General features: G+C 27.2%; 5 protein-coding genes across 5 annotated transcripts; 1 reads left to right on the plus strand and 4 right to left on the minus strand.

The window, feature by feature from the left end:
• Window positions 1-1,157: 1,157 nt before the first annotated feature.
• Window positions 1,158-1,432, minus strand: Bm17494 (Uncharacterized protein; the record flags this gene model as incomplete). Its single annotated transcript, XM_043078483.1, has 2 exons — window positions 1,158-1,236; window positions 1,374-1,432. 2 exons carry the CDS (start codon window positions 1,430-1,432, stop codon window positions 1,158-1,160), a joined length of 138 nt encoding a protein of 45 aa, XP_042934417.1.
• A 3,075-nt stretch (window positions 1,433-4,507) lies between these two features.
• Bma-rpn-9 (PCI domain containing protein) lies at window positions 4,508-7,385 on the minus strand (the record flags this gene model as incomplete). Its single annotated transcript, XM_001895338.2, has 8 exons — window positions 4,508-4,609; window positions 4,830-5,027; window positions 5,149-5,337; window positions 5,548-5,724; window positions 5,835-5,909; window positions 6,056-6,207; window positions 6,714-6,889; window positions 7,285-7,385. 8 exons carry the CDS (start codon window positions 7,383-7,385, stop codon window positions 4,508-4,510), a joined length of 1,170 nt encoding a protein of 389 aa, XP_001895373.1.
• A 935-nt stretch (window positions 7,386-8,320) lies between these two features.
• Bm9410 (Uncharacterized protein) lies at window positions 8,321-9,980 on the plus strand (the record flags this gene model as incomplete). Its single annotated transcript, XM_001895337.2, has 5 exons — window positions 8,321-8,404; window positions 8,626-8,706; window positions 9,066-9,256; window positions 9,515-9,656; window positions 9,768-9,980. 5 exons carry the CDS (start codon window positions 8,321-8,323, stop codon window positions 9,978-9,980), a joined length of 711 nt encoding a protein of 236 aa, XP_001895372.2.
• A 1,116-nt stretch (window positions 9,981-11,096) lies between these two features.
• Bma-pqn-48 (Prion-like-, putative) lies at window positions 11,097-17,211 on the minus strand (the record flags this gene model as incomplete). The annotated part of the gene is made up of 4 exons (XM_043078484.1): window positions 11,097-11,310; window positions 11,588-11,784; window positions 14,432-14,674; window positions 17,140-17,211. The coding sequence occupies 4 exons, from the start codon at window positions 17,209-17,211 to the stop codon at window positions 11,097-11,099; spliced, it is 726 nt and encodes a 241-aa protein (XP_042934418.1).
• A 2,121-nt stretch (window positions 17,212-19,332) lies between these two features.
• On the minus strand, window positions 19,333-24,174 carry Bm9409 (Uncharacterized protein; the record flags this gene model as incomplete). Its single annotated transcript, XM_043078485.1, has 14 exons — window positions 19,333-19,543; window positions 19,768-19,880; window positions 19,988-20,091; window positions 20,301-20,421; window positions 20,721-20,915; window positions 21,096-21,277; window positions 21,491-21,630; window positions 21,737-21,855; window positions 21,932-22,104; window positions 22,380-22,557; window positions 22,685-22,793; window positions 23,254-23,310; window positions 23,581-23,783; window positions 24,148-24,174. 14 exons carry the CDS (start codon window positions 24,172-24,174, stop codon window positions 19,333-19,335), a joined length of 1,932 nt encoding a protein of 643 aa, XP_042934419.1.
• Window positions 24,175-25,226: the final 1,052 nt, after the last annotated feature.

The raw sequence follows: 25,226 nt of genomic DNA on the forward strand, positions 1-25,226 counted from the left end.
TTTTTTATTTTTACGAAAAAATTAATCTAGACCAAGACATCTAAAATGAAAAATGAAAAACAAAAGAATACCTGAATATACACTTTCTATATCGTACTACAATAATAATTCTCTATTTTTTGATATCTTCTGTAATGAAAAATCTGTAATCATAAATCTCGATAACCTCGATTTATACTTAACAAATGATTTTTGAGATATTTAGAGACAAGCTCAAGAGAAATCATTTATGACAGAGCATCTTCTAACAAACAGAAATCTGGATAAACATGCATAACGTGCTTCTGCTTGACAGTTTTATAATGACCGTTTCTTTTTAACTCAACCACAGAACTATTTCGCTTCTCAAACTATTACTGTTTATTTACTTTTCGTATGAAACCTTAAAATGATTCTCGCACACGAACTTTTATTTCTGCTGCGTTCTCGCATATAAACTTTTTTATAGCGTCCCCGCATCTGCATATTACCTTCCAAGAAACAAATTTGAAACAGATCTGCAAGAATTCGAACACAATATCGATCGTAATTTCTTGAGCGGAAAAGTTTTTTTTTTTCAAAAATTTTCAATAAACCTCTAAACTAGTCACGAATACTCCGAGTTTTTTTTCCGGACTCTATACTGAGTAAAATCCTCCATTACCTTAAAATTAATTTTAAAATATTTACTATGGTTTGAAATATTTGAGAAAAAGGTGTAAAAGAACATGGAAATAATCAACAATTATGCTGTGATGGGTCACTGCCTGATACTGAGAACCGAAAATCAAAAATCATTCTTAAGCAGCACTTTTTTTTATGCAAAAAAAAAAAAAAAAATACTTTTACAGGACTTTTGATTCTCACAGTGCCACAATAATTAATGACAACATACGCTAACATAAAATGACTGAAAAATCTTCAAATGCTTTATTATCTCTTCACAGACTTTGAATTAGTTGTTTTTACATCTAAATTATTCCGGGATAGCAAAAAATTCCTTTTATTCCTTTATTTCTTTCGTGTTTGATTTTTTTTCATCTTTTATTTTTTCAAATTTATTTTTTCTTTTTTTTATTTTTGTTTTATGGTTTTTTTTTTTTTTGATTTTCTTAATTTTTCCTCATTTTTTTTTTTTTATTTTTATTTTTGAGTTATGCTAACCACTTGGACGTAAATCATTGAGCAGGGGGATGGAGGGCTGAGACAGGCACTAGCAGATTGGCCAAGTGAGAAGAGCCGAGTAATATCAGTGGCCTGAAAAAAAATTCACTGGTCAGAACAAATGTGAAACCTAACTTTCCGGATGTTTTTTTTTTCTTTTTTTGTAACCATTCGAATTTTATTATCTTTTACTTTTAAATACTGCTTCTTAAATGTTAATAATTTCTCACCTGGAATGGTAAGTATCCTCTTCTTTCCCCACCCGTCTTTCGTTGACATGGCCGCACATCTTCAGCTGTTGTTCTTTATGCGGCAGTGAATCCGGATGGTAGCAGGAGATTCATAATTGATTAGTCTGCTAACTTCTAGATGAATCAAAAAAAATCGTTTTGAAAAACTAACTGGAAATTCTGATTAGAAATACTTACCGTCCTGTTTGTGTGTCCTTGAGACGTGAATAAGCAATCTTTCAATGTCCCAGCCTGTCGCAGATACCACACACTGAAAATAGAAATGATTAGAAAATAATGTCACACAAACTGTTTCTAAAACATCCATATGGGAATTTTGTGACCATTTTGACGTATTTGAACGAAAAACTTTTCATAAATATGATTTTATCATTATATTCTTTTGAAACATTATAGACATAAAACCACTTCTAACGTTATTAAAATTATGAATTACTGATGTTGTTATTCCCTTTGCCCACCGTGTATGGTTCCGTTTGCGGCACTAGCAACTTCCGTCGGAGCTGCGGAAAGTCCCCTAAATCAGCGGAGTGAAATTCTCCCGGTGATGCCGCAACCAACGATTCATGCGAAAACCGGAATTTTAATCGTCCTCGTTATTCTGAAATAGTTTAGCTTGAATTATTTAGCAGCTAAAGTTAATATTGCTCTAGTTATTACTTTATTTACTACATAGTTACTATACTTATTTGAGAAATCAGAGTTTACATGACGAGTCGCAAGTCGATTTAACCGGTTCCGCAACGATACTTGTCTCCATCGATGCTGCTGGCTTTTACTCTCATCATCTGGCAGAGGATTCCACTGTGCTCCTGACAGTTAGTTCTCGGCGTCATCGTCACTTTCAGGCAGAGCGGCGCACTCTGCCTCTTCTTTGTTAAATGTCAACTCCTGAAGTACGGGCTTCTTTTCATTTCGTCCTTCGTCCTCCAAGCAGTTAAGAGTAAGTTTTCAATCTGAAAAGACTGTGTTTTACAGTCTTATTTTATCTTAATCCTTATTCATGACAAAAGGAAAAGAGAATTACCTTCTTTTCGCGCACATATTCCTACTATGTATTATAGTTCCCTTTCTAAATGCTTCTAAATGCAACATCGGAAATATCCGGATGTGCTGGATTTTGTTCGCCGGATCTGCTCATTCTATAAAATAGCAAGTTAACCAAGTATTAACCAGATACAAATTGATGATAAAAATTAATTCCCCTTAAGTCCCATTTTTTTTGTAATAAAATTGATCAAAATGGCTCACCAAACATCAAATACCCTACGATTTTTCTTAAGCTCATTTCTAATTTAAGAAAAAAAAGTATGCAAGAATCATTTATGTAAACATTTCCTGCTTAAGTAATGTTCTTTCAGGCTCTGAGAAATATGCAAATATCTTATTGAATGTACACAAAACCTTTTGTTCTTCTCAGGGAGTATCATTTAATCACTTTTCCGATCTCTAATACATCCCAATTTGATATCATCATACCATGCTCGTTGCCACTGCTTTTTTATGCAGTGACCGAAGCGAAGCAATTGCTTTCTCTCGCTTTTTTCTTTTCTTTTAATGCAAATTTTTGCTAAATTCCTTAACTGAATAATTGAGTAATGGATAGCCAAATAAACAATAATTGCAATTTATTACTTTCAGTATACCATTATTGGGTAATTTTATATGATTCTTCCAGCAATTCATTTTTCCTTATTTTAATCTCTACATTTTATCATCGTTAGTTAATTATATATTTATACCATTATGGAAGCAATTAGGTAGTCCAACATCGCAATGGAATTATTGCTTACTACGTTGAAATCATGTCCATATTTCTTATGTATTTTTTTACTAAGTTATGGTTGTATTAAGAATCATTCAGTTTTTCATTCCCTTTTTGTTTCCATTACATGCCTAAATAGCATTTGATTATTTCCACATGAATCGTTTGTTTTGAGGTATGATGTTGGATAAAAAATTATTGATCAAGCTATTTAGCTATTATTAATTTTAATTGCTATGAACAGAATTAATAATTTCTAGTTGTTGTGATACCAATTCATTTGAATAACAATTTATAATAATTATGCATTACTACTTCTCATCCTTTGTTAATAATATATTAATTTTGTCTAATTTTTCTGTTTTGACTAAAGTTTGAAATTTTGGGGTTAAAATGTTAATGGTGGGTGATAACAGTTATTCAAATATCGTGAAAATTGCCCATATCATATACGTTATGGACTATGGAGAGTATTCCCTGTTCTCATGGGACTTTCTTCCATTTCACCAAATTAAATAACTTCCGGTATTTCTCGAAGCTAATAGATTACCTGTGGTAAAACAAATATTGAAATGTTTCTCCGCATGTCTTTCTCATTGAAATGTTCTTTTTTTGAGATACTAGAAGATGCAAATCAATAACTCGAATTTATAAGGCTCCTTCCTCCTTGAAATATTAATCTAAGTTGATATGATTTTCAATATACCACATTTAGTGTACCCACTAATCGAAAAATTCGGCAATAACTATATTTTGTCTCGCAATCTTCCCACTGTGATTGACACTTCCTGAAATTGATCTTTCGATTATATTTTGGAGAATTTCAGACAGCCTCATCCTTTTGTAGTTGTTTTTAACTTCCGACAATCTTGACAGCGAATTTTTGAATTTTGAACAACATGTAGGACTACAATTAGGCTTCTGTTGTACTTGCTAATGTACACTCTAATTACAGTAGGTATCTGTAATTTAAAAATTTTTTTAAAGTGGCTTTGTAAATTTCTGGCTGCTGACGTAACTGCTGAAATTATAGCAAAGATATTTGTGTGATTGAAGAAAATATGAATGCTTTATTTAAGAAAAATCTTCTAGAATAACAGCATTTGTGCGTCAACTTAAACGTTTCCAGTATTTTCCGATGCTCAGATCTCAAGAAAGATCTGAGCTTTTAACGACATACGTATAAAATCAATGCAATACGTATAAAATCAATGCAAACGTAAACGAATCACAAACGAATTTTTCAAGTTGAACTGAAAAAAAAATTAATTTTCTGATTTCATCATTACTTATGTTTATTATTCCATGTTCATAATAACAATACAAGTTAACCAATCAATAGGTAGCATCATGTTTTCGTCAGTATTTCTCTGGCATTATTACGAACAATAGTTTCCATTCCTTCAACTTCAGCACACCAGGCTCCAATACGATCACTCATTGCCAGGATCTAATTTTGGAAAATGTAAAACAAGTTTACGTATTAGGTTTGATGAGCAACCAACAGTTTCAGTGATAACCTTATTTCAGATTTCATTATATAAATCATTAATAATTAGAGCTCAAGAGATTTTACAAGTTGCATAACTTTAGGAAGCAGAAAACAAATGTCTAGCTTCAACTTCGAAATACAGAAGAAAGTGGAGGAAAAGAAAAAAAAATAAAAGTACCTGTTGCGGAGAAAGTACTCTTGGCTGTACCCATGTAATATTAACTAGTTCCTCCACTTGATCAATTGAACCTTGCACTAGTCCTTTACTTAGTGCTCTCATTACAAGAGCTTCAACTCTATTAAGATCAATCTGGGCTTTTTCAGCAATTTCTTTAAATGAGATGTATCGTTCTTTTGATGGACGAGCCAAAGCAATCTATAAATTTCGTGAATGAAGTTTCGAAGTCTAAAATTGAAATAAGTTTATACAAAAATTCTGTGGCTAAATTCCCAACTATATCAGTGGTGAGTTAAAAAATATTGAGCAAACGAATTACCTCCATCAAACTCAATAAGCGAATTTTATCTTCCAGAAGGTCCTGATGATCCTTCAAATCATCCCATTCGGCCCATTGTGGACGATATTCATTAAATTTATTAAGATCGCCTGCATTGAAAGCGTATAATACATCAATGATCCATTTTTCACGAGTTCCTTCTAGCGATTTCAGGATCGGATGTGCCAGCTATAATTAAACAAAACCAAAATTTATTCCATCATGTATCAATAAGGCTTCCAGTATTTGCAGAATGAAATCTGAGAGATATTCATTGCAATACAAAATTTAGCATAAAAGAGAAGGATGAGCTGAATTGAGAACAAGGCATGATATTTAAAAATATAATATAATTGTAAACAAAAAAAAACGAAAATTCATTGGAAAAAGGAACTTTACCAATTCGCCAAAATTGTAAACATTATCACCCAGCAGGGCAGCAAATCCTAGTAATACTGCTTGCAATTGCTTCTCAGACTGCGGTAACTTTGCTTGATCTTCACAACCCAAATAACGTAAGGCTTCACGATAATAGCCAGCGTAGTTACCAATTTCCTTTAGATAAATAGACGAAACCTAAAAAAATTTCATACTTTCTACAACGATTTCTAATCTCTAGAATTAAAAAATTGACGGTCATTCTGATTTCCAAAAAAAAAAAAAAAAAAAAAAAGGAGAAAGAAAACCTTATAAAAGGGTCCGTGTACTGGTGTAACTCCGGGCAATTCGTCTAGCAGTATCTGAGTTTCTTCAATCATTTTCTAGAAAATAAGGATTTTTCAATTTTTATAATGGAAAGATGATCAAATATAAGAATAACAAAGTACTTTTAAAATGTGTTTAACTTATACATTCATGCTTTGTAATAAAGTAAAAACAAGCTGAATAGAAGAGTAGCAGTTAGTACCCTCACGACTTGAATGTCGACGCAACGATCTTTGGAGTCTTTATGCATCAGACGTAACTCAATCTGTCCTGTTCGCACACGCACTACAGCTTGTTTTTCTTTCGAAATTGTCCTTTCAATTTTATTCAAAAACGCAAATGCAGCATCTCTATCTACAACAAATAAATTACAATAATATTAATATTTCAGAAAATGTATTAAAGAATATGTCTCGTTTCATTTTAGTTTCAAACCTTACATTTTCGCTATTGCCATTCCCTCTAGCTTATCATGCTTGCCAATATAAAAACTTTGTCGTAATTTATCATAGTGAAAATTTCTTAAAGTAAGGAGATATTATTCATTATTTAGTTACATCAATAAAATAAATGGCCAAATTCCGATGACTGCATTAAATTAAATTCAGTAAAGTTAATACTTCAAAAGTTAATTTCAACAAACTAATTTATTACAGACTGAACGAAGATGCCTTTTAATTCTTCAGATATTACTGATCTCTACTAATCAACATTTGAAAGGAAATGGCAAGGTTTCTTATTTTTTATGAATACTTCTTGTACTGGCAATAACATGTAGGGTAGTAAAGAAGGCAATACCGTAAAAACCAATCCACTACCACTAAACCATAATTATGCTCATGAATGATAAAATTCCTCACTTTTTACAAAAATTGATTTTGCTACCGGAATGACAATTTCAACAAGCTGTAACGGATTTATTCGATGCTCAAATTCATTGATGAAATTATCATAAAATTCTTTCAAATCAATTGTTTGGATAAATGCATCATTACTTATTACTTTCCGCAATTCCACAGTTAACTGATGCCAAAGCCTGGAAAGTCAATTTCGAATAACGTGGAAAGATGCTATGATGTTATGAAGATTTTGGCCTAATTTGGGCACAGTTCTCCGTGAACACCACAAAATAACGAGATTATCTGCTAAGTAAACTATAAAAAGTTTGTTCTAAAAGGGAAATATAATCACAAACATAAAAGAATAACAATAGAGATGGAGTTAAATAAAATGCTGGAAAAAATGGAAATCTTTCAATAATACCACTTCTTTCAAAGCTAAATTATTAGCTTACTCTACATAGAATTAATTTTCTAATAAAAATCTATCTCTGTTTGGTGAATAAATCTGAAATGCAACATTTCTTCTAGAAAAACCAGTACACAATTTACAATCTCTTAGTTACTTATTCGTTATGACGCAAAAGTTTACTTTCTGAAATAGAGTTGTTCGAGCTTTTGCCAAATATCAGCAATAACATCATGTGAAACACTTTTATTTTTCACCAAATATGCTTCAACTCTTTCCGACATTTTCCAGTAGTTCGATTTTGATTACTGTTTAGATTTGCAATAACCTGAAATAATGAGAATTCTAATATCTGAAAATTGTTTACATTAGCACAGCACTAAATGCAACTTTTCCATAGAATTAACATAATGAAAATGTTACAAAATTAAAGCTACAAAATTACTTTAAATGACAAAGTGACTGAACCACTCAAAATTAAGTATCTGGTACTAATTAACTTAATGAGTCACATGTATATGTATTGTGTGTGTAACTATGTGTGACATGAAGCAATACTGACAAAGATTATCCTAATTTCTAAGTAAAATTATTGACGCACAACAACATCTCGGACAAAGCCACCGAAAATAATGTTTGAATTGCATAAACCTGTGGCAACTTGAATGCAAACCCAACATGTGTGTATTGCCGCGGGAAATTTGAATGTTTTCTTAGTCGTCGTTGGGGAGGGGGGAGAGGGAGGGAAGTTCGAGGGAATGGTCGAAATAGCCATTTAAATTATTTAAACATTTTCAATTCAAAATATTAGGAGAATAACTGCTCACAATAAGCGTTAAAAATTAGGAGTCAATTTAAGAGACAAAAAAAAAGTGATCGAAATAAGAAGCACTCAGAATAGCGGTATATTTTCTAGTTTTGCTTGGATTTAAACTCTTACTATTTTATCATTCTTTATCATTTAAAATAATTATTATTGTCATCATTTCACTAGTATTTCACGCAATTATCATCAAAATTTGTTAAAATGCCATGATCAGTCTGATTGATATTTGTACGAAATGATTGCAGAAAAGAAATATGACCGATTAGCATCTTTATTACTCTTATTTTTTGTTTCAATTGCAATATTTATTTATACTTTATCTCAGTCTTTTTCTCTCTCACATCCTTCCATCTCTTATTCAAAAATTATGCAAAAATTCAGTTAGTTCTCCCGATGCAACTGGAGGATAATTCATCATCTTTGCGATCATCAGTACGAAGTTACCGGTCGTCAAGATTAAATGCTGTTAGTAGTGAGGTAAGAATTGCTATGTGAAGAGTAAACAATTCAAGAAAAATAAATTGTTACTGTTAATTATTATTACCACTATTATTGTTATTTATTATTACTATCAATCATCATCGTTATGATTTTGTTCGTCACTGTTATATTCATAGCAATAGTTACTAAATTAATATCAGTTACATTACTGCGAGATTCTGTCTAATTAATCATCATATATATATATTTATTTTCAGGCTAGCGATAAAAGACGTTCTGTTCGTGGTCGGCGTTCAAGCATGTCTGTAAAAGAAATTGTAGATGGTACTGAAGTTACTGTAAGTTCAGAATTGAATTGAAAGATAACATTTGTTATGATATTGATTATTCTCAATTCTTTTTGTTGCGCAAATTTTCTCCAAATCCATAGCGGAATTCTGGAGGAGGGGAGGGAGAGAGCAAGCGAAGTCATTAAACGGACAGACATGTATCTGTTTTGCTAACAATTTTCTATAAAATTCCATCATAATTAATTGAATACATTTTATTTTTTTTTATTCTAAAAAGGCTTGATTTGATTTTCTGGGAAGTAGTACATTGAAAAGATCTTAGCATTAACAAATGATGTATTTTGGAAGGCATTGTTACTTATAATCTTGAAGTTATCATCCTAAAAGGAATTATGAACATTTTTTAGAAAGATGTGATTATTGGAGACGACATGGCTAAAATAGATGAAGGACATTCTTCTCTTGTGTCTGCAAAAATAGCTGCTATAGAAGAAGAAGAAAACCATTTGATGAATTATATGGAAAAATTAAACAATGAAAAAGAACAATGGGATAAAATGCTTCAGAATTATGAGAAGAGTGCCGATATTGCAAAGAAGTTCGTAATCTCATAAAATCAGTTAATTGATTTAAATCGTTATATTTATATCAGTATTGATGAACTATTTTGATAATCGTGTTCTTTCAAATTAACATAGACATTTGAACAGAAAATAATGTAGAAGATAATAATTAGTAAATGTTGAGCTGGAATGTCTTCTAATTCCAAGATGGAAGAATTGTTTTTGATTATTCTAACTTGAGGTGTAATTTTTTTTTTTTTCTTGTGAAATCCTTTGAACAAGTACATTTACAGAGAGGTGGATAAACCGATTCTATTTAGTCCAAAGCGTATAGAAGAAGTACGCATTGAGTACATGGGTATCAGAGACGCTCCATCATCCATCGAAATTGCTCTAGCAATGAAGCCATCGTTGCAAAAGAAAGCTGAATCACAGGTTTATCTTGAAGTGATTTGTGCTAGATATTAAAGAAAAAAGAATAGGAATTCCAAATTTGAAAAAAATCATCTTTGCTCTGGTAGTCCTAAATTTTACCAATTTTTTCAGGTATTACAAAACCAAAAGCTGAAAGCAGAGATAACGGTTGCTGAAGAACGACTTCATCGATTGCAAGAAATGATCAAAATACAAGAAAAATATTTGAATTACCAGAGCAAAGATGAGCTTTTAGCACAAAAAGCTGAATGTGATGCTGTTCTCTTGCAGATTGAAAACTGGGTGACAGAGCATGGATTTTCTGAACGTCTTGCTGCTATTTAAAGCTGTCAATTGATATCACAATCTTTTCATAGCTGCTTTTTTTGATATATTTCTTGCTTTTCTTATTTTTTTTGGAATTTCGTCATTCTCATACTAATATATGGTATGCGTGAGAGCTGCTTAAAGTTTTTTTGACAGTTATGTTCCTCTTCAATTAATATCTGCCAATGTAAATTTTATTTAAATCTAATCTATGTGTAGCTTTCGGATATGATTCAGAAGCATATAAATCGTAGTGGAGTAGCAAGTGGGATGATAACTTGTCGATAACTAAGATTAATATATCAGCTATAAAAGAAAGAAGTAACAGGAAAAATGTATATTGAAAGAAAAATGATGAAAATTTGTGACATCATAATTTTTTAAATTGTTTGATTATTTGAATAATTGCTAGTTATATCTTGCAGAATAGAAATTGGGCCACAATTGAATGAACGTTTCAAATTATTTCACTGATTGATATTTTAAAATTCTTGAAGATTTCTTTTCATTTAATTAGAGTATTGATTCAAAAAGGGAAAAAAAAGTATTGCTAAGTTATGTACAACGTTTTTGTTTGGTATATATACATGACATCCTCACATTCTCTTCAACTTTCAATCTGTACCCAATGATTCTGTTCTGATGAATGTGATATGTGTTTGGGCTTTTATGATGTCAAACAAAATTAAACATTCTTTTTTTTTTTTTTCAAGAAGCCAAAATATTATTTAAAGAATCTATGAATATTGAAAAGGTGCCATAAAATAAAGTCTTTCATCAATTAACAGATTTATGAGTATCAGACATTTCTTATCTCATAAAGAGTTTTTAATTCTTTTGAATAAAATATGAAAATTATTGTATTAAAAAGCCGAATATATGATAACATTATGTGTATGTGAAAAATTAAATTTCAGAAATATAATCTATTTTCTACTTTATTCAAGTCTTCAATTGAATTATTCAATTAGGATTTCTAATAGTATTCAAAACAAGAAAAAAAAAGGATTCAGGATGTATATCCGAGAAGAATATGAGAAAAATAATCAATATATGGTATCCATTTTGTTTCCTTCAATATTTCAATATAAAACTTAAACAAAATCAATTGATATTTCTCTTTTAAAGTTGCAATCATTCAATTAAATAATTATCATGAATTATACGCTTCCATTTTTTCAACAATAATTGCAAAGCATGTATATTCAAATTATTAGAATCCGGATTTGAACTATATCCATTAATTAGCAAATATGGTACTTCCGATATACGATTCGGTGTAGCAGACATTGTACGATGAAATGCTTTTCGTTGCAATTGTATACCACGTTCCGAATCATAACATCGTCTACAAATTTTTTCTTTTTTGTTATGTTTTCAAAAAGAAAAAAATAATAATTAAAAATACACTAATTTTATTTTTTATTTGAAATTGATAAGTAAAAGATATTCAGTTTAATTAAATTTAAATTGCAATGAAAAAAAGAAATTTGAAAGAAAGCTTTTTCATGCTAACTAAATGATAATATTTTTTCTTTTTGCAATAATAATTTTTAGAATTCATTCTTCTCGGTTTTTTTTTTTTTATTTTTAGAAAAGTAAGGGAAAAAAAAAGAAAAGCAAACCTAATTCGTCGATAATGATTACGAATAAAACCAGAACAATATTGAAGTGCTGATTCAACATTTGTATCAATGAGTGATCGCTCAAAACAGATAATAAAAGCTAATGCATGCTTCATTTTTGCATATTCTAATACACAACTTTGTAATTTATTAGCATTACATTCAATTGGTCCATGATTACATCGTATTGTACCATCCTAAAACTTATTTGAATTTATTCATTAAATGAAAAATAGGGAATTAATAATTTTTGATAAAATTCTCTATCTCTTGCTGTTAATTAAAGTTCAAACGAAAAAAGAAACAAAAAGATTTATATTGCTTTTCTTTTTATTTTATTTTTTCAAGAAAAAAAATTGTTAATTTATTTATCCTTTGATTTATTTTGTAAATTTGCAATTTAAAAATTATCTTTAATTAAAGCTTGAAGCAAAAAAAATCAAATTTGTTTTATTAATTTTCAATTAGAAAACGTAAAAATTCATCTTTTTTTTGAAAAAAAAGTGATTTTTTAAATGAATTAAATGGTGTAATCATTTTATCATCTTATTATTACATATCAAATTTTTTAATATTTATCAGATAAAATTTTTTTTATATCGAAGAAAAAAATCATTCTGTAAAAAATTAAAAAATTTTTATTTTGTAAAAAAATGAGAAAAAACTATATAACTAAATAGAATTTATTATATGCAAATATATAATTTATAAAAAAAAAAAATAAATTTCCACATTTATTTAATAAAGAAATTATTTCATTTTTTCCCTCTTTATTTTTATTCGTATTTAATCATTAATGAGAAAAAATAATTAGTAATTTTTAATTAATTTTTAATAAAAACTAATATATATAAGAACAAATTTTTTAGTAGTGCTGTCATTGCTTAACAATGAAACATAAATAAATAATAAATAAGGTAAATAATGAAAGAAATTACTTATTTGAAAAATTATTGAACACAGAAATATTATTGTACATTTTATATTCAATTTTTAGCAATAATATATGTTAACAATGAAAAGCAGTTCAATAGTTTATTAAATGTAATGAAATTTTATCAATTTGACTGGTTGTTATCAATAATCAGTCATTAGCATATAATTTATTTTCCTTTATAACTATTCATTTTAAATATTATTTATTCAACAAATTTTACAACAATAATATTTTATTATTAATTTTGTTTCCTTTTTTTAAAACAATCTCTCAAAATTTTATTTATATTTTCTTGATATAAAAAATGACATTTTTTTTTCCTTTTAAATTTATCTAACAAATTTAGCATTTCTAATTTTTTATAATTTTTTTATTTTTTTATATTTTCATTTTTGTTTTTTGGTTTTCATTTTTTTTTAAATTCGTTAATATGTAAGCTGTAAATTTGGAAGGTAATGATAAAGTGTAAAATGATAATTTATTACTAAATTTGAAAATGTAAGATAAGAAAAAGATTACAAGGGAAGTGGTTGTGCTTAATTTTCCGAACAATGAAATGATTTATTTATGCTACAGCTGTTTCAATTCTTATGCTTTTAAAATTTTTTTGAAATTGTGATTACTTTTTTCTTTCAAATTATGAACTAGGAGCTATAATTTGTTTATGTTAATGTTATCATAATCACGCTAGGCATTTTCTCGTGCTTATCAATTACTGATAGAAAGTGCTACGAAGCTGATAAAGCCCCCGCGCTTCATTGTGTAAATATCAATTTATTATTAAAAATTTGATCAGTTTGAAAAATTCTGCTCAAAAATGCGCAAGATTGAAGATTCTTTTTTTTTTTTTTTTTTTTTGAAAAACTGTATTAAATGCAAATTAATAAATTAAATAAAATTTATTTTCAATAAAAGTTTAGGAAAAAAATTTCGGCGAGGAAATTATCCTTTAGAGAGTCAATAATTAATATATGAATTATGAATTAGAGAATGTTTGCTATTATTTACCTTTTTTTTATTCTTTTCATTTAATTAAGATAAAAAAAAAAACTGGAAATTTGGTTTTTTTTCTTTTCTGTTTTTGTTCTTTTTTGAATATGTGCGATTTTAATTAGCTTAAATTATAGAAAAAAGAAGAAAATAATTTCTGTCAAAAAAGAATGTATTATTTGTTGAAGATGCTAAAAGCTATAATAAATTACAAATTTCTGCTCTTTTTTTTCTTTCTCATTCAAATTATTTTTAGTTTGTTTTGTTTACCAATGCAAACATTAAAGACTGGTTTACCTTAAAATTAAAAGAAATGAAAAAAGAAAAAAGAAAATTGGAATGCAGTAATAATAAATTTAATTTTATGAGATACTTTGTTTTGTTGTCACTTTTTCCCAAAATTAATTAGTTTAAATGGATTTTATTAAATATTTTGAACAGATTGCTTCCTATTATTATTACTCAAATTTAATTTTACAGAATGCAAAAGGTATTTTGCTGGAAATATTTAAATCAATCAATTAATCAATAAATTAATTTATCAATCGGTCAAATAATACCAACAAATACTATTTATTCTATTGTGCTTTTAATTTTGCATATTTAAAAAATAATTCAATGAAGTTAAAATTTTTAATCATATTACTTGCATGCAGTTTGAATTAATATAAAATTATTAAAAATTAACTCTGCTTCCAAAAAAGAAAAAATACTTCAATAATGCATAACTTTATAAGTGATAACAAATATCAGAAAAATTATATAGATTTATTTTATTGCTACTGAAATATTCTTATCTATCAATAGATTAATCTAATAAAAGAAAAAAAGGTGAGCAATAAATGATAAAAATAATACTACAGATATTTTTAAGAAGAAAAATCGAAACCTTTCAAATTAATTAAAATATTACTTACCTGAAGTAATTTCGAATTTCCCCATGGTATCATTTCAAGTTCAATAAGTCCACGAAATTGATTGTAAATATTTCCCAGATGATTTACAATAAAACGTTGACAATATGGGCATAATGCTTCATAATATAAACTTAATTTTACTGGTAACTTTACCCGTCGAAATTGATCGCATTGTTGCTTAACATTACAACGTTTAGCTGATTCATGGCTATCACACCATAGATCGGGTGGTATATCACAACACTGTAACAACTTAATTATTAATTAGTAATAAATTAATTCCGTCTTTTTCCTCTTATTCAACAATTCATCGTTTATTTTTTGTTTTGAACTGCTTTTACATTTCTTACATTTTATTTGTTAAGATAAAATGATTTTTTTGCTGAGCGAAATATTTATCAAATTTCATCAAAAAAAAAAAAAAATATCCTTATCATATTAAAGTTAAAATTTGCTTTATTTTGTTTTTCTTTCTTTTTTTTTTTAAACTTGTTAAAGTAGCGATATAAATTTATAATATTATTTTGTTGAAGAAAGAACAAAATTAAATTTTTTGTAAAAAATTTCATTGCAATTAATAGAAAGCAAAATTTACTATTGATTGCTTGTTATTGATTAATGATGTAGTATTAAGTGATTAGTAAACAAATATTTTTTGTTTCTTGAACTTAAAAATATTTATTATGCTTTGCTGTTATGTCATATTTGATAGCACAGTAATTACAAACTTTCAATTGATCGTTTTAATTAAAGTATATAAGTTAAATACAACCTTGAAGCAGAGAATTCATGTTAACATGTAATCAATTCATAATTTTTTAAATTACATCATCCTCATCGCAATGTTTCGTGATTTAATTTAAATCATTTTCAGTTTGCATTCAAAAATCCTATATTTTAGATAAATTTCTTTAATTGTACTTGAAAATTTGATTTTAACTTCGTTCTAAAATTTTCATTTTTTCCTATTAATTTCGTTATTCAATGATAAATTATTTTCTAACACAACAATTCACTGTTCTAGGATATGCTAATTAACAACAAAAAGTATTAGCAAAAGAAATAACTAAACAATTAGAAATTATGGACTCAAAAATTATTTCATCATAAAAGCAAAATGATTAATAAAATTTATCAAAAAAACTATATCACCAAGAATTTTACTTTTATAAGGATACTTAAAATATATTAAAGACTTCAAATGACACTAATTAGCATTCTCAAAAATTTTAAGTGCTAATTGTTGGATTTCAAAAAAAACTAATGTTGATTAGATTAAATAAACAATTGCTGTAACAGTTTTATTTCTTCTCTTTTAAACAAATTAATTTAACCTTTTCATTTCTTCTTTATGTTTTAATTTTAGAAATTAAAAAAGAAAATTGTTCTTCATTTTTTTTTTAATTTTGGAAATTAAAAAAATAATTTCTCACATTTGCAAAAAATACTTTAGAATTAATTTATATTTTAAGATATTACTCATTTTTTGCTTTATTTCATTTCTGTTGTTCTCAACTGTTTTCAATTTTTGAAAAAAAAAAAAAAATTAATTCCCTTTTTAATTTCTCTTTAAAAAAAATGTGATAAACTTTTTTTTTCTTCTTGGAAAAAAAAGTTTATCACATTTTATTCTCTTTAAAAATAAAAATAGTTTAAAAGTTTGACCAATTTTCGAAAAATTTTCTTCTCAAACTGTTTGATTAAAATCATTTTCTATTTCTTTCTCGTTCTCTTTCTTCCTTTTTTTTTCTAAATCTGAATGGATATTAATTTTGCTTCACTGAAAAATTTAATGCTTTCATTCTTTTCTCTTAGCTTTACAAATAATAAATCATTTCGAATTATTTTCTATTTTAAATGATAATTTTGAGTTAAGGTATATTTTTTCATGCAAACTAACAATGAAAAAATTTGAAATTACTTCCGCTTCGTTCTTGAAATTATAATAGTTATAGTGAAAAACGAAATAAGAAATTATTTTTGTCCAGATAAGTCTTTTGAAAGTAACAAAAAAAAAAAAAAAAATCCAATAGAATTAAAAATTTTATTTTTGGAAATTTTTCATTTTAAAAAGATTTGATCAAAACCAGTGAAATATTGTGGATGAAAAAATGATTCGGAAGTTACTGTGAAATTGTGAAAAAAAGAAAAAATTAAGTAAATAAAATATGAAAAAGAAAAATGTTAATTTTTTTCTAATGTGAGAAACATTAAAATTTTTTTTTTTAAAAAAAAAAAAAAAGTAAAGTAATTAATTATACACGGAAATTGTAAGGAAGAAAATTAATCGTTGAGGCTTCAAAATTTCTTTGCTATATTATATATAACATTTCATTGTATTATCAATTTGATAGTTTACTGATTCAATATATTAAGTGCAAAAATATTTAATTCAACATTTGCTTTTCCATGAAAAACGATAAATTGAATTAAAAATGGAATAAATGGTGGTAATTAATACTTAATAGAAAAAGTAAGAGAAAAAGATGTAGGATTTCATTGTGTTATTAATATATTATTACATTATTATTCTCATTATTATTGTATATTGCATCTCATGTCATAATAATGATTATTATTAATGCTACTATTGTTGACATATTATAATAATATTTCGAATTTATGAAAATTTACAACTTCGAAATTGAGCTCCGTACTATATTTTCAACAACTAATTAACAGCTCTATCAAAATGATAAGAAACAAACCTTGATTATTTGTATGAATATAATAACTAGTGAAAATGATACTGATAAGCATTTATTCCAAGTAGTAACCATTAATAATATTCTTCACTTTACAGCAATTCACAAATAGAATTAAATTTGAAGTATTCACTAGTGGCACCTGTCGTTAATGTTAACAAATATGCAGATGAAATGATATTATGGCACAAAAGGAGCCGAAGTACCGGAAAGTAAATCGAAACCAAACAGATGTTAAACTGATTGTCTCTTCAATTTTTAAATAAACTGCAAAGTGAAAAGTTTGATAGTTGCTAGGGTGGAGCTAACATAAATTATAACCAATACAAATGAAATAATTTATTTAAGATGTAAATTGATGTTAAACTATTGATTTAGTGGTACCACAATTACTACTACTACTACCATTATTATTACTTTTTATTACTACTGCTATTATTAATATAAATATTGCTGTTATTATTACTATTACTGCTTGCAGTTCCAGGAATGAATGATTACTTTGCGAATAATAAAGACAGTTGCTCGTTTAGCACTGCTTTAGATGGAATTATTCTTACTTAATTATTTAACAATATCTGACAGTAATAGTTACTTACTTACTTACTTAATTATAACTAACTACTATCTAATACAATAACTGTAAATAAATGAATGAATGAATGCATCAACTAATGATGAATGATTAAATAGTATCAGGGATGAAACGAAATACGAATAATGATAAGTAGGATAATATCATAAATAAAACAATATAAAACAAGAAATTGATTTCTGTGAACAATAATTTTCTGATATGACATTTGAAAGAAGCAATTTAACTTAATTAGTTAATTGGCTAATATTACTGTAATTAGTGATTTTTTAAAAAAAAAAATGTAAAAATTTATTAATGTAGAAAAGCTTATTAAAGAAATTTTTAAGAGCATTTAGTTAGCAAATTGAAAAATAGTTTCTCATAAGATAACGCATCTTTGTTGTGTAAATAAATTAACACATTTGCATCATAGATTTCATTTTTTAAATGAAATTTGAAAAAATTTCGTTTGAGAATTGAATGAATTAAGCATTCAAAAATCTCAACTGCAATTTTTTTTCTCGAAGTAATTCAAAAAAATTTTTAAGTGAATTTTTTAGATTCTCCTTATTCAAATTTATTAGTTAAAGTTCAAATAATAAATCACAAATGTTATCTGAAAAAACAATTTAACATTTTCAATAATAACATTCAGATTAAAAAATTAAAGAAAAGGAATTCTATAAATTTTATTAGAAATAAAGACCCATTATTTGAATAAAACTAAATGAATGACTCACCCATCGGCGCCATTTGTATTAATCCTACTTTACTTTTTTTTATCTTAACCAAAAGCAAACATTTTTTTTCTTCTTACCTTAAAAGCTATACTACATTATCCACAGATATTCATTTTATGTCTCATATATATTTGTTAATAACTAAAAGAAAAAAAAAAAGTAAGAAAGCATCTTTTCATTCTGTAAGTCAAATGCATAATTATATAATTTCACTGCAAATATAAAAACGACTTAGTATTTTATGTAATTTTTCAATTTTTTCTTTCATTCTTATTTGTTTAATCATTTTAACTAATTGTATAAATTATTGATTCGCTATTTAAGAATACGAGAAAATACCTGAACAATGTAATTTCAAGGTTTTTCATGTATCGTAAATTCCTATCATGAATACATTTATCAATGGAATAGTAGATGTTTATTAATTTAAATGATTGACAAATGAATAAAAGTAATTTCATTGAATAGAAAAACTACTGAAAATTATACAATTCATAACGCTATAGATTGAATTAATTCCTATTCGTCATCCAATTTTAGATAACTAACACGAATGAAATATCATTTATTTCAAATCGTTTCAAAGTATGTTTCAATTGAAACACAGATAATTTAGAAACATAAAATCCTAACAGAATATAATTCAAATTCATTCAAAATATGAACTGCAGTTTTATATATGTATATCTGAAAAATTTATAAAAATTGATGAATTTAATGACATTTACAAAGAGGAAATTTGTTTAAAGCATACTTAATAAATGAGTTAGAATCATATAAAAGAATAAAAAGTTTCATTACAATACAATAAAATTTCATTTTTTTTTAAAAAAAAAAAGGAACCCGCAATTGATAAAGATTTTCTGCAACAAATAACTATTAGATGAGCAATGGCTGAAGTAAATTAAATATGGTACCATGCATCGAACGACCTAAGCCAACTAATAAATCTTTTTCTCGTCTCACAACTTTTAACATTTCCTCAACATCACGTACACTAACAATATCCATTCGAAAACGTAATTCAACTTCTGTTGCTCGATCGCACAGTTTTGTTATAGCATCATGAATCAAAGCACGGGTACCACTTCTGAAAACAAACAATTTATCTCCATGCAAATAAATTATAAAGAAAAAAACCATAGAAAAGATAAAATTAAAATAAAAAAAAATCCTTTGTAAATAAATGCAATTATTTTTTTTCAAATTGATGAATTATGAGATTCCTATAATACTAATTTTTTCATAAGCAAAAAAAAAAAATCACAGAATACCATTTCTATCGGAAAACTTTTTAAAAATATATTTCCCTACTTTGTTATTAAATTAGTGAGATGTATATTCAGATCTTCTAGAATACGTTGCGCTTCATCCAAAGTTTTCGACCCTGCTACCAATGCAAATTTTTTCGTCAACATAGCTTGCAACTAAAATTACCGTTTTAATCATATATCTGGATACTGTTTGTTTAAAAAATATAATTTCTCTATTACTTATGTTTTAAAAATGAAGTGAAAAAAAAAAAAAAACATACATGAGTGAAAAAAATTTCAGATATTGCAGTTAATGGTTGTGCGATAAAACAAATCAAATGATTGAGCCTTTGTCGACTAATGCTAAGTTCTTTCGTTGCAGCTACTAAAAATATTCTCTACAACTGGAAATAACAATAAAAAAATTTATTTTTAATGAAATACAATTGATTATTGAAAAGAGTTGCAAGATTTTTTGTTGCCAACATATGTAGGAAATATGAAAGATTTAATTGATTAAATACATCTACAATTTACTGTGCATATTTGCTATCATAAATATTGAAAAAAAGGATAAAATACTCAAAAATTTACAATCAATTCGAACTGCTGATAAAGCCTCTTGTGCTTGTAACAGTCGTAACAAGAAACGAAGACAGAGATTAAGAGTGGAAATAAGCTTGTCTTCTATTAAATAACACATTGGCCAAGAAAGCTAAAAGTAAAAAGTTTCATTGCTAATAAAATTAAAACTGACTTATCAAATATTGTTGCAATTTATGTTTCCGAGTAGCCTTAATCTTAAAAGCGGTAGAAGCAATTTTTAGCAAAATTAATTTTAAAATTAAATGCAAGTGATAAACAGAAACAAGTACAACATTATGTCCAAATAAGAAATATCGATTTCTATGCATTCTATATACACTTGCTAATAAATTTCTAAAAACAAAAAATTCCCTCACACCTCACATTTCTTCCAAAATTGAATTGTTAATAAATAAGATAAAGAAAAACCTTTGGTGTTATTACTATATCATCCAGAAGACCACTTGTACAACAAACATCCCATCTATCGAGAATTTCAAGTGGAAAACCAGAGAGCAGCAAGCTATTTTGAAATGACATTACTACATTGAAATGCGGTGAAGTACGCGTTGCTCCAAATAGATCAAATGCCATTTCACGCACCGCAAAACCCGTATAAACTGACTGAAAACATTTTTGCATAATAAAAGTTAACTTTCTTAATAAATAATTTAAATATTTTTAAAACCTTTCAAATAGTTACAATGATTAAGATAATGATAATGATAAATCCGGCTTGAAACATGCACGTAGTAGCAGCAGCAAACCAAAACAAAATTATAAAAATTAAATTTAAATACTTACTTCAATCTCTTTTAAGACTTGAGACAATGTATTATTTTCTAACACACAACGAAAAAGAAGAGAAGAGTTATTTTTGGCACATCTTTCACATGCATATTCCATACTTCGTATAATTTTTTGTGCACTAATAAAAGAACAATCATCTTTCAGTTGTAGAGCTTTTCTCAAGTAGACCGAAAATTCTAAAATAAATTTTATTCACAATAGAAGAGAAATATGGAAAAATTGTAAGAATGAAGACTGATTTATTCACTCAGCTAAATTATTTTTGTTTCATATCGATTTGCTTAGTAATTTTTCTACCTGTTAGTCTATCATTAATACAGGACATATCATGTCAAAAAAAAATTTAATAAGCAAAAATCAAAAAGATTTTTAATTTAATCGAAGCTTACTATTAGGTGCTTCATAATCATAGCTGCCAGCACGTAAACGGCGAGCATTTAAAGCACCATTTTCTACATATTTGATTAGAAGTTTAGACCAAAATAAGCAACGTGTTCGCCTTGCTTGAATTACTGCATTATCATTTACACTAAAATTTTTCAAAATCAGTCCCATTTTAGTTTGAAAATCATGTCATTCTTCACTTTGACTCAAAATTCAGAATGGTTAGCTGTACATAAGATGAAATGTATAACCTCTGAAAAATAAATTCGTTTTCAAGCACGGGATCAATTTCACCTGTACTGAATAAACGATCAAAATATCGCTCGAAAATTGCTAAAATAACATATTGCAGCCGTCCAATAACTTGTTTCTAAAATAAAAGATGAGAAAAAAAATCTGAATTTAAAAATTATTTTCTACTGAAATAAATATACAAAAAATTATACCACAGAAAGCGGTCTCAACTCTGCATAAAGAGTTGTGGCCAGAAAACGATCTAGAAAGCAATCGACAGTTCCATAATTCCAAATGTCGGCAGTGATAATCACCGATAAGCTATTATATACAATAGAAAGTTCCAGGAGTTCTTTACGAATTGAATGCAAAAGAGTACGTAAATCTAAAAATTAAACAAATAAAAATCAGAAACAACTATCCTATAGATTTGACAAGCAAAGCGATAACAGTATCAGAATTAAATTCAATCTTAGATATATTATCATTTTATTTTTGCTGTTTACATCTAATAAAAATACTTTTGTTTACAACGGGCTCAAAAAAGAATTTTCTAATGATTTCGTTGATCAATTACAACATAATAAGATGCTGGGTAAAACTTAGCGCGTTGAAATACTTCACCTGGAAATCAAAACAAAACTAAAATACTAAGCTTACTTAACATATCGTTATTGTAAAGTTGTCCAACAGCTCGAGTGTGCCTACTTAAAAAATCAAGAACAAATTCCTGAAGAACTTGTTCAATCTGCGAATTAACTTGATTCTTGTGACTGAAAGCTATCAATGCTATGAGTTGAGTATGTGCTTCCAGAAATGGCTCTACATAGGTAGCAATCTGAAAAAGTGATCTCTTTTTTGTTGCCTTTCTGAAAATATTTATGGTTTCTAAAAATCGATGAACCCCAATAGAAGAAATCATAGCTAACTGATTTTGCTATTTAATACAGAAAAAACATTCTTACTTCAGTTTGTTTTAGAATTCCATCGCTGAGATAATAACTGTCATCCAATTCATAACGCCCACATGATTTTGGTATCAAAAATGAACAATTCCTGTTAACATCCAATAACCTGAAATAATCACTGCAGTTATTTTTAAATAGAAACTTGCAAAACTTGAAATGAAATTATTAATTGTGAGCAATGATCAAAAACAGAATTTTAAGCTTCAAAAGACTACACTAGAAGTATGCAAAATATGCATGGAGAAAAAATTATTCGATTATCGATAGTAATGCAACTGAATATCGTATACGTCAAAATATTGACTACAAATTAAAGTAAATGGAAAAATCGTAATCGTAAATTAAATCATTTAAAGTAAATACTAAACAATGAAAAGCAATCTTTTTATATCACTTCACTTTATGCAAAAACTGCTTACTTCCACTTTTTCTTCAATCTTATTACAATACATAATTTTATGTTGTTTAAACGTAAGGAAAATATTTCAACAAATATATTAAGCATTAAATGCGATAAGTTAAAATATAAATGTGAATTTATAATAAGAACAGCTTAAAAATTATGCCTTAAAAGATGATTGATGAGTTCGTGTTCCGTGATCTTAACTCTGTGCTTTGATGGCCTGAAATATGACGTAGTAAGTTTTAAAGATTGCAAAACGCTTAAAAGAATGCTATCATATTAAATAATTTTCGATCAATTAAGCTGAATTTAGCAATAAATTTGAGTAAGATCAACCATTTCTTGATGAATGATATGGTACAGTTTCAAAAACTATTATTATATATTTCATGAATTATATACGATCTATATATATTAATAAGAAATTTTTGCATGGGATCATAGAGGTTAATAATGTAATGAACTTGAAAATAAAATTGAAAACGCTAACCTCTTTTCAAGAGTTTTTAGAATGTTCCTGGTTTTTTTCATCAGTATACTATCTTCAATACTAACTCGGAATGCTTGTACACCTTGTGGAATATTTAACCGATTTGATTCATTTGATACATCAATTTGCCATTTTCTTCCCTTTTCTACAACACGTCTATGATGTGTAAGTGTTCCTCTTGTTGTTTCATTTGCATTCTGAATCTGCAATAAAATTATTATCAAAAACAACAAATTTAATACTTGAGAAAAAGCTGATTTATTTTTATTCATAAATTTACTAGCAAAGTTTCAATCCTTCACTTATAATTCAAAATTCTGAATTTTTGATTTAGCCTATACATAAATAATACAGTGTTTGAAAAAAAAAAATCAACATTTGAACGCATACGCAAAGCATAACTTAAATTTTTATGATTGAATGGAAATAAATTAAAAAAGCAAATAACATCTGTTAATAAATCAAAAAAACTGATAATGCATTTTATTAAATGTTCATTTTTTCAATCATTATACTATGTTTTTACAAAAAAAGTCTTTTTTAAAGGAATTGAATAATCATGCATACCTTATCATTTGAATTTTGCTCTTTCATTCAGTTATTATTTCAATAGTCACAGCTCAACTGACTGTATCGGAAATTGAAATTGAAATTTAACATGGACAAACACAAAAATTATAAATAGGAAATATGAAATTATAAAAGAAGATAAAGTCAGAGGTGAAATTAAGAGAGATAAACTTTTAGTACTAACATATTCTACTGAAAGTAAAAGGTAAAGAGAAGAAAGAAAGCAAATTAAAAAAAAAAAATTTCACAGCTTACATTAATAAAGAAAAAAAGAAAGGAACGTAAAAAAATACTGTGTACTGCAATGATGCTGATGATAGAAAGAATGATTGAGATATAACGGGGGCAGAGATTGTAAGGATTGTAACACATGTAAAATGAAGAGGGTACGAAAGATTGAAAAGATTTCTAGCATGTGGTAGAATTAGAGACGAGAAAAAATGACCAAATAATGATAATTACTCACTTTTGAATTATTAAAATAATACTTTGATTAATTAGACGAGAGAGCAGGTTGGAAGTTAAATTACAATCGCAACAAGTATCGATGCCCACGGGTAAATTGTTAGGTAAACTGGTACATATCAGGGATGAATGTGATTGCATTGTATGGACTGTTTGGTTTGGATCCGGTTATATTTTTCTCAATTTTGACAGTAAGATTTCAGTTAGAGTAGTTTAGATGAAGCGGACATTATTTACGTGGGGCCAGGCGATATCGATTATTTGATTAGCATGAAGTCAGATCGATTTGATTAGGATAAGATCAGATCAGTTCGACTGGTATAATTAAGGAAGAATTAATATGCTAAATGATGTGCTTGATTTATTTCTTTCTCAATTTTGACAAATACTCCGCACATATTCTTCTTGTACTCTTAAGCTTTACAAACTATTATAGTATCAGATATTTCCGTTTCTTATTGTCATTCCTTTTCTTCTCTTCTCTCTCTCATTTTTCTCACTTGTTTTCTTTCATACTTCACCAAAATTAAATCTTATGTTGCACATATTAAGTGAATTTCATAACGTTTGTGTTCTACGTGTTACGTGAATTTCAAAATTTACATATTACG

The sequence above is a fragment of the Brugia malayi genome (assembly GCF_000002995.4).
Source record: "Brugia malayi strain FR3 genome assembly, contig: Bm_v4_Chr2_contig_001, whole genome shotgun sequence".
Classification (NCBI taxonomy): Eukaryota; Metazoa; Nematoda; class Chromadorea; order Rhabditida; family Onchocercidae; genus Brugia; species Brugia malayi.